General features: G+C 44.9%; 1 protein-coding gene across 1 annotated transcript in view; it reads right to left on the bottom strand.

The window, feature by feature from the left end:
* Window positions 1-7,266: 7,266 nt before the first annotated feature.
* Window positions 7,267-18,368, bottom strand: part of sdc4 (syndecan 4) — a 13,074-nt gene continuing 1,972 nt past the window's right edge. Inside the window, exons 2-5 of the mRNA XM_079217698.1 lie at window positions 12,433-12,658; window positions 10,796-10,839; window positions 10,459-10,657; window positions 7,267-9,766 (exon numbers count right to left, since the gene is read on the bottom strand). Coding sequence (XP_079073824.1) covers window positions 9,615-9,766; window positions 10,459-10,657; window positions 10,796-10,839; window positions 12,433-12,658 — 621 coding nt within the window. The 3' untranslated portion in view covers window positions 7,267-9,614. The remainder of the gene's footprint in view (window positions 9,767-10,458; window positions 10,658-10,795; window positions 10,840-12,432; window positions 12,659-18,368) is intronic.

Below are 18,368 nucleotides of genomic sequence, written 5' to 3'. Positions count from 1 at the left end.
GACAAGAGACAGAGACAAGAGACGAGTAACAAGAGACAAGAGACAGGAGACAAGAGACAGAGACAAGAGACAAGAGACAGGAGACGAGTAACAAGAGACAAGAGACAAGAGACAAGAGACAGAGACAAGAGACAAGAGACAAGAGACGAGTAACAAGAGACAAGAGACAAGAGACGAGTAACAAGAGACAAGAGACAGAGACAGGAGACAAGTAACAAGAGACAAGAGACAGAGACAAGAGACGAGTAACAAGTAACAAGAGACAAGAGACAAGAGACAAGACACAGAGACAAGAGACGAGTAACAAGAGACAAGAGACAGGAGACAAGAGACAAGAGACAAGAGACAAGAGACAGAGACAAGAGACGAGTAACAAGAGACAAGAGACAGGAGACAGAGACAGGAGACAAGTAACAAGAGACAAGAGACAAGAGACAAGAGACATGAAATGAGTAACAAGAGACAAGAGACAAGAGACATGAAATGAGTAACAAGAGACAAGAGACAAGAGACAAGAGACAGAGACAAGAGACAAGAGACAGAGACAGGAGACGAGTAACACGTAACAAGAGACAAGAGACAAGAGACAGAGACAAGAGACAAGAGACAGAGACAAGAGACAAGAGACGAGTAACAAGTAACAAGAGACAAGAGACAAGAGACAGAGACAGGAGACAAGAGACAAGAGACAAGAGACGAGTAACACGTAACAAGAGACAAGAGACAAGAGACAGAGACAAGAGACAAGAGACAGAGACAAGAGACAAGAGACGAGTAACACGTAACAAGAGACAAGAGACAAGAGACAGAGACAAGAGACAAGAGACAAGAGACAAGAGACGAGTAACACGTAACAAGAGACAAGAGACAGAGACAAGAGACAAGAGACAGAGACAAGAGACAAGAGACAAGAGACGAGTAACAAGAGACAAGAGACAGGAGACAGAGACAGGAGACAAGTAACAAGAGACAAGAGACAAGAGACAAGAGACATGAAATGAGTAACAAGAGACAAGAGACAAGAGACATGAAATGAGTAACAAGAGACAAGAGACAAGATACAAGAGACAGAGACAAGAGACAGAGACAAGAGACAGAGACAAGAGACAAGAGACAAGAGACGAGTAACACGTAACAAGAGACAAGAGACAAGAGACAGAGACAGGAGACAGGAGACGGGTAACAAGAGACAAGAGACAAGAGACAAGAGACAAGAGACAGAGACAAGAGACAAGAGACGAGTAACAAGTAACAAGAGACAAGAGACAGAGACAAGAGACAAGAGACAGAGACAAGAGACAAGAGACAAGAGACGAGTAACAAGTAACAAGAGACAAGAGACAGAGACAAGAGACAAGAGACAGAGACAAGAGACAAGAGACGAGTAACAAGTAACAAGAGACAAGAGACAAGAGACAGAGACAGAGACAAGAGACAAGAGACGAGTAACAAGAGACAAGAGACAGAGACAGGAGACAAGTAACAAGAGACAAGAGACAAGAGACAAGAGACATGAAATGAGTAACAAGAGACAAGAGACAAGAGACATGAAATGAGTAACAAGAGACAAGAGACAAGAGACAAGAGACAGAGACAAGAGACAGAGACAAGAGACAGAGACAAGAGACAAGAGACAGAGACAAGAGACAAGAGACAGAGACAGGAGACGAGTAACACGTAACAAGAGACAAGAGACAAGAGACAGAGACAAGAGACAAGAGACAGAGACAAGAGACAAGAGACAAGAGACAAGAGACGAGTAACACGTAACAAGAGACAAGAGACAGAGACAAGAGACAAGAGACAAGAGACAAGAGACGAGTAACAAGTAACAAGAGACAAGAGACAGAGACAAGAGACAGAGACATGAAATGAGTAACAAGAGACAAGAGACAAGAGACAAGAGACAGAGACATGAAATGAGTAACAAGAGACAAGAGACAAGAGACAAGAGACAGAGACATGAAATGAGTAACAAGAGACAAGAGACAAGAGACAGAGACAAGAGACAAGAGACGAGTAACACGTAACAAGAGACAAGAGACAAGAGACAGAGACAAGAGACAAGAGACAAGAGACAAGAGACGAGTAACACGTAACAAGAGACAAGAGACAAGAGACAGAGACAAGAGACAAGAGACAAGAGACGAGTAACACGTAACAAGAGACAAGAGACAGAGACAAGAGACAAGAGACAGAGACAAGAGACGAGTAACAAGAGACAAGAGACAGGAGACAGAGACAAGAGACAGAGACAAGAGACAAGAGACAAGAGACGAGTAACACGTAACAAGAGACAAGAGACAAGAGACAGAGACAAGAGACAAGAGACAAGAGACAAGAGACAAGAGACGAGTAACACGTAACAAGAGACAAGAGACAGAGACAAGAGACAAGAGACAGAGACAAGAGACAAGAGACGAGTAACAAGTAACAAGTAACAAGAGACAAGAGACAGAGACAAGAGACAAGAGACAGAGACAAGAGACAAGAGACAAGAGACGAGTAACAAGTAACAAGAGACAAGAGACAAGAGACAGAGACAGGAGACAGGAGACGGGTAACAAGAGACAAGAGACAAGAGACAAGAGACAAGAGACAGAGACAAGAGACAAGAGACGAGTAACAAGAGACAAGAGACAGGAGACAGAGACAGGAGACAAGTAACAAGAGACAAGAGACAAGAGACAAGAGACATGAAATGAGTAACAAGAGACAAGAGACAAGAGACATGAAATGAGTAACAAGAGACAAGAGACAAGAGACAAGAGACAGAGACAAGAGACAGAGACAAGAGACAGAGACAAGAGACAAGAGACAGAGACAAGAGACAAGAGACAGAGACAGGAGACGAGTAACACGTAACAAGAGACAAGAGACAAGAGACAGAGACAAGAGACAAGAGACAGAGACAAGAGACAAGAGACAAGAGACAAGTAACAAGAGACAGAGACAGGAGACAGAGACAGGAGACAAGTAACAAGTAACAAGAGACAAGAGACAAGAGACAGAGACAAGAGACAAGAGACAAGAGACAAGAGACGAGTAACACGTAACAAGAGACAAGAGACAAGAGACAGAGACAAGAGACAAGAGACAGAGACAAGAGACAAGAGACAAGAGACAAGAGACGAGTAACACGTAACAAGAGACAAGAGACAGAGACAAGAGACAAGAGACAAGAGACAAGAGACGAGTAACAAGTAACAAGAGACAAGAGACAGAGACAAGAGACAGAGACATGAAATGAGTAACAAGAGACAAGAGACAAGAGACAAGAGACAGAGACATGAGACAGAGACATGAAATGAGTAACAAGAGACAAGAGACAAGAGACAGAGACAAGAGACAGAGACAAGAGACAGAGACAAGAGACAAGAGACAGAGACAAGAGACAGAGACAGGAGACGAGCAACACGTAACAAGAGACAAGAGACAAGAGACAGAGACAAGAGACAAGAGACAGAGACAGGAGACGAGTAACACGTAACAAGAGACAAGAGACAAGAGACAGAGACAAGAGACAAGAGACAGAGACAAGAGACAAGAGACAAGAGACAAGAGACGAGTAACACGTAACAAGAGACAAGAGACAGAGACAAGAGACAAGAGACAAGAGACAAGAGACGAGTAACAAGTAACAAGAGACAAGAGACAGAGACAAGAGACAGAGACATGAAATGAGTAACAAGAGACAAGAGACAAGAGACAAGAGACAGAGACATGAAATGAGTAACAAGAGACAAGAGACAAGAGACAAGAGACAGAGACATGAAATGAGTAACAAGAGACAAGAGACAAGAGACAGAGACAAGAGACAAGAGACGAGTAACACGTAACAAGAGACAAGAGACAAGAGACAGAGACAAGAGACAAGAGACAAGAGACAAGAGACGAGTAACACGTAACAAGAGACAAGAGACAAGAGACAGAGACAAGAGACAAGAGACAAGAGACGAGTAACACGTAACAAGAGACAAGAGACAGAGACAAGAGACAAGAGACAGAGACAAGAGACGAGTAACAAGAGACAAGAGACAGGAGACAGAGACAAGAGACAGAGACAAGAGACAAGAGACAAGAGACGAGTAACACGTAACAAGAGACAAGAGACAAGAGACAGAGACAAGAGACAAGAGACAAGAGACAAGAGACAAGAGACGAGTAACACGTAACAAGAGACAAGAGACAGAGACAAGAGACAAGAGACAGAGACAAGAGACAAGAGACGAGTAACAAGTAACAAGTAACAAGAGACAAGAGACAGAGACAAGAGACAAGAGACAGAGACAAGAGACAAGAGACAAGAGACGAGTAACAAGTAACAAGAGACAAGAGACAAGAGACAGAGACAGGAGACAGGAGACGGGTAACAAGAGACAAGAGACAAGAGACAAGAGACAAGAGACAGAGACAAGAGACAAGAGACGAGTAACAAGAGACAAGAGACAGGAGACAGAGACAGGAGACAAGTAACAAGAGACAAGAGACAAGAGACAAGAGACATGAAATGAGTAACAAGAGACAAGAGACAAGAGACATGAAATGAGTAACAAGAGACAAGAGACAAGAGACAAGAGACAGAGACAAGAGACAGAGACAAGAGACAGAGACAAGAGACAAGAGACAGAGACAAGAGACAAGAGACAGAGACAGGAGACGAGTAACACGTAACAAGAGACAAGAGACAAGAGACAGAGACAAGAGACAAGAGACAGAGACAAGAGACAAGAGACAAGAGACAAGTAACAAGAGACAGAGACAGGAGACAGAGACAGGAGACAAGTAACAAGTAACAAGAGACAAGAGACAAGAGACAGAGACAAGAGACAAGAGACAAGAGACAAGAGACGAGTAACACGTAACAAGAGACAAGAGACAAGAGACAGAGACAAGAGACAAGAGACAGAGACAAGAGACAAGAGACAAGAGACAAGAGACGAGTAACACGTAACAAGAGACAAGAGACAGAGACAAGAGACAAGAGACAAGAGACAAGAGACGAGTAACAAGTAACAAGAGACAAGAGACAGAGACAAGAGACAGAGACATGAAATGAGTAACAAGAGACAAGAGACAAGAGACAAGAGACAGAGACATGAGACAGAGACATGAAATGAGTAACAAGAGACAAGAGACAAGAGACAGAGACAAGAGACAGAGACAAGAGACAGAGACAAGAGACAAGAGACAGAGACAAGAGACAGAGACAGGAGACGAGCAACACGTAACAAGAGACAAGAGACAAGAGACAGAGACAAGAGACAAGAGACAGAGACAAGAGACAAGAGACAAGAGACAAGTAACAAGAGACAGAGACAGGAGACAGAGACAGGAGACAAGTAACAAGTAACAAGAGACAAGAGACAAGAGACAGAGACAAGAGACAAGAGACAAGAGACAAGAGACGAGTAACACGTAACAAGAGACAAGAGACAAGAGACAAGAGACAAGAGACGAGTAACACGTAACAAGAGACAAGAGACAAGAGACAAGAGACAAGAGACGAGTAACACGTAACAAGAGACAAGAGACAGAGACAAGAGACAAGAGACAAGAGACAAGAGACGAGAAACAAGTAACAAGAGACAAGAGACAGAGACAAGAGACAGAGACATGAAATGAGTAACAAGAGACAAGAGACAAGAGACAGAGACAAGAGACAAGAGACAGAGTTGAGAGACAGAGTGGTTGAAGTGTGTTCAGAACGAACACCAAGCAAAAGCAAAGGATGCTTTAGGGCGGGGCTACAAGGTGATTGACAGGTCGCCACCAGAGACGTATACGGCGTCTCTACGTCACTTCCTGTTCACTGGTTGCAAAAAACAACCACAACATGGTGACGGCCAAAATCCAAGATGGCGACGACGAAATCGCCAAACTCAAGTCTTCAAAGCGTCAGTCCTCAAACCAACGACGAGGCCATCCACGTCACAGACACAGGCGCTCACTAACTGCTGAAGAAACATCATTAATATAGTGAGTTCTTCCTCTGGAAACAGAATCAAAGGAATGTCGTGACAGATTGAGTTTCATCCTTTGTGAAAGCAAAGAGCAACGGAGACGCAGATAACATACAAACACATTCTACCTGTTGAAACACGTTTTGGAAATTCCCATAAATACTCACACATCGTGATGAAGGTGTGTGTGTGTGTGTGTGTGTGTGTGTGTGTGTGTGTGTGTGTGTGTGTGTGTGTGTGTGTACTGACAGCCACAGATTGTCAAAACACACAGAGATAAGAGAAGAGTGTGTGTTGTTACACCAAACACACACAGGACTCTTGTCTCCATGCTGATGCTGAGGAGACGTTAGCAAACATTAGCTTGCCCACTAAAAGGGCGAGTGCTCAGCATTTGCAGTAAGGAGTGGACGTAGTCGTGACGTCACTCGTCGGTTTGTGGACTGACGTTATGAAGAGTTCTAGATTTCACCACCGCCATCTTGTTTTTATTTATTTTTGTTGAACGTGTAAATTGCACTTTAACCTTCGTCAATGTTTGTTCTTCGTCTTCGTGGAGACGAGAACAAACAAACAAAGTCCACTGCAAAGTGTTCTCGTGTGATTCAACCCGTGTGTGTTCGTGTGTCAATATGAGGGAAAGCATGACCGCGCGCGCGTGTGTGTGTGTGTGTGTGTAAAGGTAATGGAATGTGTGTGTGCGCTGTCAGTGTTTTTCCCTGCAGCTCCGAGGCCGACAGGCCACAGCTTGTCTGATCGCTCTGTATGAATGTGAACACACACACACACCTCTGATAACTCAGATCGAGATATCGTCGCGTTTCTTCGTTGTTGTGCTCGTTGTCTTTTTAGGGGTCAAAGGTCAGTGACCCTGAAGCAGACATTCTGCCTCGAGAACTTGAAATCGAACGCTACTACTTTTCTTTATTGAACAAAAATTCACTAAATATAATAGAGACACAATACATTCATAATTATAATCCAATAATATATATTTAAAAAGCCTCTGCATGAGGAGTACTTTAAGTAAAACTTGACTTGTACATATTTTACTTTACAACTTCAGTGTGCCTCTAATAATTATAATCTGCATTTACATTCAAGTTATAATCCATATTTTTTTTTATTAAATTAATCCTAATGTATAATTACACAAACATACATATCATTTTTCATACCATTATTATATTAAAATTATATATATAAAAAGCAGTTTTCATGGTCAGATTCTCATTTATAAAAACTTGATTTTAATCAAACAGAATAAAATAAAAAGAAAAGACAAAGTGTTGTGAAATGTTAATGTGCATAAAAATAGCTTTATTTCCAATAATAATAATCAGAACATGAGGACCAATGATTCATTGACTCAGCAGCAGAACGTCGTTCCTCTCCGCAGAACCGAGCCGCCACCAGCTCAACCACTTCCTGTCCGACCCGGAAGGTTCCGTCCCGCTGAAGCCGATTCATTCGTCTAATCTACTCCAAGTGTCTGTTTCATGACCATGAGCGTTTGTGTTGAATTTTAGAATACATGTCAGCTAATATCGTTTTAACCGGGCTTCATTTTGACAGATCCAGAACAACGTGGCGGCGGTGCAGCTGGCGGCGCCCGGTCTGCTGGGACAACATGGATCACATCCCCTGAACGACGACATGAACACATAAGCAATCCTTCTACGAACAAACCACATAAATACAAAAAAGATAATAGAAACTCTTACAAAATAAAAAGTTTCAAAACTATTTGCCTCTGAAAAAAAAAAAAAAAATCTCACACTAGTGTATATAAAACTTTTTTTAATCACATATACAACAGCTTAAAAAGGGGAAACGCCCCCAACCTGAAAGGCAATAAAATAATGTGACAGTTAAATTAATTAAAAAAAAAAAAAAACACAAAAAGGAACATGTTGATCTATTGAAAATGAGGAGGCGAGTTAGTATCATTGTAGTATCAAAACATTTCATTTACAGGAACATTACTGCCGGAGAGGGAACACAATAATTTGGCATTTAAATATTTGGTAGATATTCGTTGCTGCCAGGAAGCGGCCAAGTACCAAGTTCACTCAGTTTTATCCGATGACTATTTACAGGTGAAATGTGAGCGTGGAGCCCGTCGACCGACGGAGAACGCAGAACCTCCGTTAGCTTATTGAGGGAGCGCCGAACCCCCGGGATGTGAACACAGAAAGTACCAAGAACTACCAGTTTCTCCGATCGCAGAGCTTCAGAACGTCTTTCATGTCATTGAACATAAAGGTTTTAAAACAAGCTAATGATGAGCTTCACAGATAGCAGGAGGGACGCTTATCGTGTTTCATGAGGACCGACGCCGTTAGCTTAGCTTAGCACAAAGACTGGAAACTGATAGCGACAAACGCATCAAAACTTTGAGTTGGTGACTCGTTAATAACCGTTACAACAAATCAGACTTTATAATCTGGAAATACAAAAAAAAAAATCTGTTTTTAAGTTATGTAATGAGAGAAAACCCATGTTGTTGGATGTAGTGTCACATCGTCAGCGTCTTGAGACGATGGACAAAGCCACGCTAGCGGTTTCCATACGCTTCCAGTCCTTGTTGCCTTATGCTAAGCTAAGCGGCCGTTGGCTGTAGCGTCATATTTTAAAAATCACAGATAAGAGAGGTATCGATCGGCTCATCTTTCCGCCGAAACTGTCAAACTATTCCTTTAAAAGAGGGTCAGCAGCTTCAGTTGTAATGGTGTGTGTGTGTGTGTGTGTGTGTGTGTGGAATGTAGGCGTGTCGCCCTGCAGGAGCTCGTTGGTTTGACTCCAGTCGAGTTCACCACAATAACAGAAAACAAACCCTGGAGGCACAGCGGTGATTATCATAGTGAGTGTGTGTGTGTGTGTGTGTGTGTGTGTGTGTGTGTGTGTGTGCTTTCCCCCCCGATTAGTTCCGCTTCGTGTCGGCCTGTACAAACACGGCAGAAGGTGAGCGACTAAAGTCCTTTTTAATAAACTTTTTCCCGACGCCCCTGAACCTGAATCTTGTCGGAGCGGCAAAGACGGACAAAACCTTGTGAATCATCAACATCGGCTCCAACGGACGTTCATGACGGGATCTTTAATCATAAAAAGAAAAATGAAATCTCTCTGCGTTACAAGGAGTTCTTTAAAAAGAAGTCTAATAAAAATTCACATGAAAGTCATTGTTGTACAGCGGTGTGAGACCAGAGAGGGAAATAAATAAAAGACTTTACCGAGGCGTCATTGCACAGCGTTAGTGTTTCATACTGGGGGGGGGTGGGGGGGGGGGCCTCACTGAGTTTGTTTTCTCTTGACATGGGGCAATTAATACAAAATAAAAAACAAAAGAAGTCCTCTTCCAGTCGCTCCCCGTTTTTCTTTGTTTGACAAAACCAAAAAGAGAGAGAGACGAGAGGACGCCGGAGCCTCCCGATTGGTCGAGAGAGCGGGTGGGAGGAGTCAGTCAATCGATCGTGCTGTCGGGGCTCCTCCCCCGATGAGTCACCGAGCGTCCATCCGCTGAAGAAAAGTGAAGGAGGTACGATGATGATGAGGAGGCACTGTGAGGCCACGCTGGCCCTGATTGGGTTTTTAAGGGTTAAGGGAGTGAGGTGTGTGTGTGTGTAGGTGTGTGTGTAGGTGTGTGTGTGTCTATGCGTAGATCTCGGTGGTGGGGGCTTTCTTGTAGATGGGCTTCTTCCCCAGGTCGTAGCTGCCCTCGTCCTTCTTCTTCATGCGGTAGATGAGGAGGAGGATGAGGAGCACGGCGAACATCAGGCCGACGGCGCCGCCCGCGATCAGCGCTGCAGGGCGAGAGAGAGAGAGAGAGACGTTAGTTCATCATACAGTTAAACTCTTATTTAACGCATTTCTCAGGGACCAGAACGATGGTGAAAATTCAGATCACGGTATTTTGTAAGATTCTAGAGGTTTCACGGTATTTCACGTTTTTTTTTTTTTTTTTTTTTTTTTTTTTTTTTTAGTAAACACATTCATCCATTCATTGACCGAAAAGGCCAACGGACAGCTGTTAGTGGTGAGCAGCTGTTTGTACATAGGGTGTTAGGAAGCTAAACATGGAGGGACTTAGGACCCAGGGGAATGTAGGTGAAAAAGAAAAAAAAAAAAGGAAGAGCCAGACCGGAAGAGTCAGTCTCTTCATGTGACGGATTTTCTTCTTGTTGAGATAGTGGGCGAGCTTTACCCAGCATGCAGTTAGGCCGTGTAATTTTATAAATGCACAATTATTAGTGTTACAAATTGTTTGTGTCGTTGTGTTTTACCTGTTAAAGTTGTGGGTTATTAATTGTTGATATAAAGTTACAACCATGACTGAAGTTATAACGGTTGAACCGCACAGCGCTAGCCGAACGTTTACCTCTCAACACGAGAATTCGGCCAAACAAAATGTCGGAAAAAGAGACCACACACACACACACACACACACACACACACACACACACACACACACACACACACACACACACACACACACCTGCGAGGACCTCCGTCTTGTTGAAGACGCTGTCGTCGCTGGCGTGGGACATGAGCACGTTGGACGGGTGCTCGTCGGCAGGCTCCGCCCCCTTGGCCAGCGGGGGGATCTCGTTGCGGTCCTGGACCAGGTCCACCTCGTTGGAGGTGGGGCGCACCGGGCGCCCCGCCTCTGGGATCTTGTTGTCCTCGACTTCGGGCTGAGGACGGAGAGGCGGAGTTTAAACGTAAAGGCCATGAACAACGCAAGTCTGAAGCTTCAGCAGCGACACAATTTAAATCATTTGGATTTAGTAAAATAAATAAAAAGCTTCTTTCAGCTTAAATCAGTTTCTCACCTCCACTGACGGCTTGAGGTTTCCAACAGGCGACGCCGCTGTTGCTGTGGAAAGAAGAACATTCTTCATTTAATCCTGAACGTTCCACACATTTTAAGATCAACATTAAACTTTAAAACGTGAGGAGGACAAGGACAAGAATAACAAGGACAAGGAGGACAAGAAGAATAACAAGGACGAAGAAGAAGGACGAAGAAGAAGGACAACAAGAGGACGAAGAAGAAGGACAAGGACAAGGACAAGAAGAACGAAGAAGAAGGACAAGGACAAGAAGAACGAAGAAGAAGGACAAGAAGAACGAAGAAGAAGGACAAGGACAAGACGAAGAAGAAGGACAAGGACAAGACGAAGAAGGACAAGACGAAGACGAAGAAGGACAAGACGAAGACGAAGAAGGACAAGACGAAGAAGGACAAGGACAAGACGAAGAAGGACAAGGACAAGACGAAGAAGGACAAGACGAAGAAGGACAAGACGAAGAAGAAGGACAAGACGAAGAAGAAGGACAAGACGAAGAAGAAGGACAAGACGAAGAAGAAGGACAAGACGAAGAAGAAGGACAAGACGAAGAAGAAGGACAAGACGAAGAAGAAGGACAAGACGAAGAAGAAGGACAAGACGAAGAAGAGGACGAAGAAGAAGGACGAAGAAGAAGGACGAAGAAGAAGGACAAGGACAAGAAGGACAAGAAGAACGAAGAAGAAGGACAAGAAGAAGTACAAGAAGAAGGAGAACAAGAGGACGAAGAAGAAGGACGAAGAAGAAGGACAAGGACAAGAAGGACAAGAAGAACGAAGAAGAAGGACAAGACGAAGAAGAAGGACAAGGACAAGACGAAGAAGAAGGACAAGGACAAGACGAAGAAGAAGGACGAAGAAGAAGGACAAGACGAAGAAGAAGGACAAGACGAAGAAGAAGGACAAGGACAAGACGAAGAAGAAGGACGAAGAAGAAGGACGAAGAAGAAGGACGAAGAAGAAGGACAAGGACAAGAAGGACAAGAAGAACGAAGAAGAAGAAGGACAAGAAGAAGGACAAGAAGAAGGAGAACAAGAGGACGAAGAAGAAGGACAAGGACAAGAAGGACAAGAAGAACAAAGAAGAAGGACAAGGACAAGACAGACGAAGAAGAAGGACAAGACGAAGAAGAAGGACAAGGACAAGACGAAGAAGAAGAACAAGAAAGACGAAGAAGAAGGACAAGAAAGACGAAGAAGAAGAAGGACAAGACGAAGAAGAAGAAGGACAAGACGGACGAAGAAGAAGGACAAGACGAAGAAGAAGGACAAGGACAAGACGAAGAAGAAGGACAAGACGAAGAAGAAGGACAAGGACAAGAAAGACAAGGACAAGAAAGACGAAGAAGAAGGACAAGGACAAGAAAGACGAAGAAGAAGGACAAGAAAGACGAAGAAGAAGGACAAGAAAGACGAAGAAGAAGGACAAGAAAGACGAAGAAGAAGGACAAGAAAGACGAAGAAGAAGAAGGACAAGACGGACGAAGAAGAAGGACAAGAAGTCTTCTTCTGAGGAGGACAAGAGAGAGAGAGAGAAGAAGACTGAGGACAAGAAAACGAGAAGAATCCATCAGGATGGAGTCTTAAGATCAACAGTACAACGTGTTCGTAAAGACTGACCTCCGTCTCCGGACCCGGAGAGCTCTTCGTCGTCCTCGTCGGTGTAGTAGTCATCCTCGTCATCATCGTCATCGTCGTCGTAGTCGTTTTTGGCGTCTTCGTCGTCCGTGAAGCCGAAGTCGGAGCCGTTGGCCGAGTCGCCCGACGCCTCCGGGTGCTCGTGGCGCGCGGACATGGCGGCCGCCTGCGTGGTCCTCATGGGCACCCACGTCTCCGTCTCCCTCACCTGCTGGACACAGAGGGTCAGGGGTCAGCGGGTGTCACCACCGGGGGGCGGGGCTTGATTTTAGGGTTTAATACTTGAATGTAAAGAAAACAAAAGGCCTTTCCCCCTAAATTAATTACTGGGATAAACAGTCAAACACGAGCAGGACGCTTCTGTCTTGTGCCAGAAAAAGTCAAGCATATGGTAATGTAACATGAAGGATAAGAAGAAGAAGGGCAAGAAGAAGGAGGACAAGAAGAAGAAGAAGAGGGAGGACAAGAAGAAGAGGAAGGACAAGACGAAGAAGGACAAGACGAAGAAGGACAAGACGAAAAAGAACAAGAAGAAGAAGGGCGAAGAAGAAGAAGAAGGGCGAAGAAGAAGAAGAAGGGCGAAGAAGAAGAAGAGGGAGGACAAGAAGAAGAGGGAGGACAAGAAGAAGAGGGAGGACAAGAAGAAGAGGGAGGACAAGAAGAAGAGGGAGGACAAGAAGAAGAAGAAGGAGGACAAGACGAAAAAGAACAAGGACAAGACGAAAAAGAACAAGAAGAAAAAGGACAAGACGAAGAGGGACAAGACGAAGAGGGACAAGACGAAGAGGGACAAGACGAAGAGGGACAAGACGAAGAGGGACAAGACGAACAAGAAGGACAAGAAGAACGAAGTGAAAGTTGAGGCCACAACAAGAGAAGAGCTGCAGCTTTAAATCCTGAAGATTAACATGAAGACTCATCCAGTCACCTTTCACTGACCGTTTGCTCAGTAAGCAATGACGGGATTAAACACACACACACACACACCTCAGCCTAATTGCCATTAGAACAAACACACACGTTAAGGCTGCAGGACGTAGCAGCAGCTCGTTTTACTGCATAACACTAGAGACCAACAACACACTAATCTTTACAGCTCGGTGAGAGTTAGTTTATTTTCCACCTCCAAACAAATAATAATTCTTGAATGTTTTAATTAGTTGAGCTCCTCCACATTCTTTCAACACATTATGCCCTCGCTGGAGGAGCCTCCCATTTAACTGTGTGTATGTGTGTGTGTGTGTGTGTGTGTGTGTGCGCATGACTCATATTCACTCAGACGCTGGTTATTTGACTCCATTCCCCCGAGGAGCGTTTCTATTCTTTCCATCAGTTTCTATTCTTTCCATCAGTTTCTTCTTTGAAGGACGATTGTTTTCAATCAAACAAGATGAGTTTTAGTAAAAAAAAAAAAGATTAAATCATATTTCTGAAGGATTTCTTAATGACTTGAGGATGAAAAGTTGGTTAAATGAAACCTTTACATCAAAAGCGCAAGTGTGCTTTGCTAGCCTGTGTGTGTGTGTGTGTGTGTGTGTGTGTGTGTGTGTGTGTGTGTGTGTGTGTGTGTGTGTGTGTGTTCCCAGGAAGCAGAGCCGGGATCCGGGCCAAGTCCCAGTCGGCCCGGACAGAAGAAAACAAGCTCAGTTCCCCGAATCCAAGAAGGCATCCGGGGAACAGACGAGAAACAGGAAGTGAGACGAGCTTCAGAGGAAGCCACAACAACAACAACCGCTAAGTCCTCTCCGCGCACAAGATTGCATCAGGATGACGACGCCGTCAAAAGATTTCCAAGAATGTGAACATCCCCCAAAAAAAAACAACCTCATCACCATCTGCCAACGATTGTTTTTCAGGAGAAACCAAACGAAGGTCCACTGAGGGGGAGGGGGGAGATGAGCATTAGAAACCGTTAATGGAGTTTCTCCACAACGAGCAGCAACGGGGACCAGGGCGAGCAACGGGGACCAGGGCGAGCAACGGGGACCAGGGCGAGCAACAGGGACCAACAGGGACCAGGGCGAGCAACAGGGACCAGAGCGAGCAACGGGGACCAGGGCGAGCAACGGGGACCAGGGCGAGCAACGGGGACCAGGGCGAGCAACGGGGACCAGGGCGAGCAACGGGGACCAACAGGGACCAGGGTGAGCAACGGGGACCAGGGCTTGTGGAATCCATTGGTCCGAATTCTGACCATGACTTTAAACAGATTTCCATGACCAAACATTTAAAATGCAAGGACATTTCCAGGTTTTCCATGACCGCAAGACCCTGCTCCGATAATAAATAAGTATATTTCAGCTGACATCATTTGTAATGTCCCTCCACACTTCCCGGTCCTCATTCAGACGCCTTTTGGGCTCCGTCCCCTCCATTGAGGCCTGAACAAAGCGGGCGGCCTCCTCGAGAGCGTATCAATGACGAGGCGGCCGGGACGGGCCTCCTTCATTAGAGCGGGGCGACGACCCCCCCGCCCGCCGGCCGGCACACAGAGGGGCATCTGCTCCATTCACACGGCGGAGGAGGTTCTACGCATGAAGACACAAGAGGAACACCAGCGCGCAGGAATGTGCTTCCTGGTTCTTTGTGGCGGCCAACGTCTCTTGACCTTTTCAAGAAAACACAATTATGGTTGTTATCTAACCGTCATGTGACACAACGCTGCCATTTTGTGGCCCGATGTGACCTCAGGGCAAATTAACCAAAATGGAAGTCTGAACTACTCTTCTTTACTTCGTCGGGAACTTTCCCATCCTGTTTTTAAACACAGGGCATTTTAACCATTTATTGTGCCGCATGGTCGACTTCTGACCCCTGATGGGGGGGATGGAGAGAGAGATGAGAGTGAGAGTGAGAGAGAGAGATGGAGACAGACAGACAGAGAGAGAGAGAGAGACAGACCCGTCATGGTCCATGACTTTCATTACTTTGTAAAAATCATAAAGCATTTAATTTCCGCACGAGGCCTGAAACCCACTGATTGGCTGGTTCCATCCTCCGGCTCCTCCCCTGGTGACCACCTGGTAACCGCGCTGCATGCTGGGACTTCACGCCCACCTTCATCCTCTCCTCCGACAGCGCCCCGCCTACGCCCCACTCCGGCCTGCGTCGGCTCGGCGCTTGTTCAGCCTGGTGACGGCGTCTCCATCGCCAAAGACAAACATTGCTCAGAGTTCTTTTGTTGCGTCGGCCTCCGCTGATAAGCGCCCGACCTCAGAGGCCTGAGTCACTTCCTGCCGCCGGCCATGACGGGTGGAGCGCTCACAGAAAGCCTCACCATCCCTTTGATGCCGCCGCCGCCGGATCAAAAGTTACGACCGCGGACAGACGGCCCGGGGCTTCAGGAAAAGGGCAGGAAGTAATAAAGGGGAAAGGCGGCGAAACAGGAAGCATCCATCAAAAGACGAGTCACGAGTGGTTATTCATACGCCCTTCAGTCACAGAGACGGGTTCATGACGCTGAAACCATGAATAATAAATGGACCCTTTATAGTTGGGAATCGTCCAATTCCTAACCCGTGGAACCAGTTAAATGTTACATTTAGAGCACGAGGAAAAGAGACTTAACGCCGAATACAACGTTCAGACATTGATTAACATTTCTTTGGTTAATATTCGACACGTTCAACAGACGAGACGTTAGCATAGAAACTCTGCTGCTGATTAACCAACGGGAGACTTCCTGTCCCGCTCGGGTCAGCGAACACGACGCCAACGGACCGGCCGGGTTTATCATCACTGCAGCGTCTCAGAGGATCGTTTGGGTTTCTTACGATACTTAAAAACAAACATTAAAGAAATACTTTTTATCTATAAATGAATACAAAACACTTGACTTCAAACTACAGCTTCAAACCTTTTAACTTCAAACTATGAACAATATTATAAACAGTTTACAACATACTTAAATAAATATGAATAATACAAAACACTGTGTACACAGTTTTCGTACCCAACCTAGTGGGCTAGTGGTTTCCCTTTGTTTCAAGTCTTTGTGCTAAGCTAAGCTAACCCACAGCTCTAGAGTTTTTCTTACTGACGTGTACCAGATGTTTAAATGAGCCGTTGAACTCCTGGAGCATTGAACCAACGTCAGCAGCAGGTTGTTGGTTCTGAGTCTCGACCAACAACACGCAGTCTGACATCCCTCCTGCCAGAGCCACTCCTATTCTTACCCTTCACAATAAAAGCTCCAGACAAACGCATAGTAAATAAACTCCATAATAATAATAATATTACAGCAGCTTAAACTATACAACCGTTTACCATCAAACAGACTGCTCTGGGGAAACTAACGTACACACACACACACGCACACACACACACCTGTAGTATTGAGTCACATTTGTCAGGAAGGAGCTCTGGATGCGGGGAAGCCCACATACCACCCAAAGGCTGTGTGTGTGTGTTTCGCTGGAAGAGCTGCACAATACAAACCCCACAGTGAAACGTTTATAGGAATGAGTGTTCTGCCACGAGAACATAACCGTCTCGATGGTCGAGAACGAGAGACGACAAACAGACCTCAGGGCGAGTAAAGAGTAAAGGTTAACGTTTCATTTGCTTCTGACCACAGAAAAGCTGAAGTGCTTATAAGAACAAAGCTGTGTGTTGTTGTGACGATGTTGTTGGAATCAAACAGAATCAATAACTTCTTAAACCCATTTTATAGAATTGCTTTTAAGTGCCGTCGTCCTTCTATGATGCATTATGCAGTTATTGTTTGCTTTCTATTCAATTTGCTGCTCTTGGGTCTGTTTGGTTTCCTTGTATTCGTTGCCCGTCCGGTTCCCGCTTCTTGAACAAGAACTAAAAGAAGCAGCGTAACCGGCCCACAGCAGATATTAATGGTTGTGCAGAAAAACAAAAGGTCCAGACTGGTTGAATAGAAAAGTGGCTCCAAGAATATTTATAAAACCTGTTGGACGACCGCGATGTCGACAGAATGAGGAGAGGTTATGTATTCATATAGTTCCCGTTACAACTGCAGGATGTCGTGGTTGAAGGTCAGGTTCTCTCCATCAGGAAAGACTAAAACCTCCTCCATCTATCCATCCCTCCATCTATCTATCCATCTCTCCCTCCTTCCCTCTCTCCATCCCTCTCTCTGCCAAGATTCCTCCCAGAAGGATTTTATAGACCAGCGATGCAGGAACCATTATTACATCCCAGTGATACGAGTCATCACTCTCCACACACAGGCTTTCAGTGCGCCCCGTCATGCAAAAGACCACACACACACACACACACACACACACACACACACACACACAGTCTCATTCTCGTGCAAATGAGTCAGGCTGAATGCAAAACCAGACATTCCAACACGACACAACAAACGGGCTCCAGAGCAACAAGCTGAGGACCTGGTGGAGCAACGAGGTTCCTCTGAGCGGAGGACCTGGTTAACACGTCTAAACTAAATTTCCACTACAAACATTTAGTGAAATCTGGGTGTAAACAGTAAAAAGTGAGTAAATGTAGTATTTAAACTAACAATGAGAACACAAAGCATACAGTAAACCTTAAATGACTCAAATGAATGAGACAATAGTTTGATTAAAGAATAAACATTTATATAGATGCCTGTATGTATGCCTGCTTATATTCTGAGTCTTTCTTTTAAAAGCATATTCATTATTTCAAACTCAGCGTAAATGAACGTCATGAACACATGAATATAACACATTTACATGACTTTTACTACACTTTGGGGATTTTTCCATGACCGCATGAACCTTGACCCAAATAACAAACAAGCTGTCGCTGTACTTTTCCGTATCTTTCCGTGAAGAAACGCTGAGGTCAAGGGAAAAGAACCAAACCGCTCGAGGCCTCGGCTCTCAGGCCGAGCTTCATGAACCAATAACCTCCCGGGATCAGAAAGTTATAAAAGTCTCCCGGCGTCGGTGAGTCGG

This window comes from Taurulus bubalis (assembly GCF_910589615.1).
Source record: "Taurulus bubalis genome assembly, chromosome: 5".
NCBI lineage: Eukaryota > Metazoa > Chordata > Actinopteri > Perciformes > Cottidae > Taurulus > Taurulus bubalis.
This window is presented reverse-complemented; position numbering and strand designations above follow the sequence as displayed.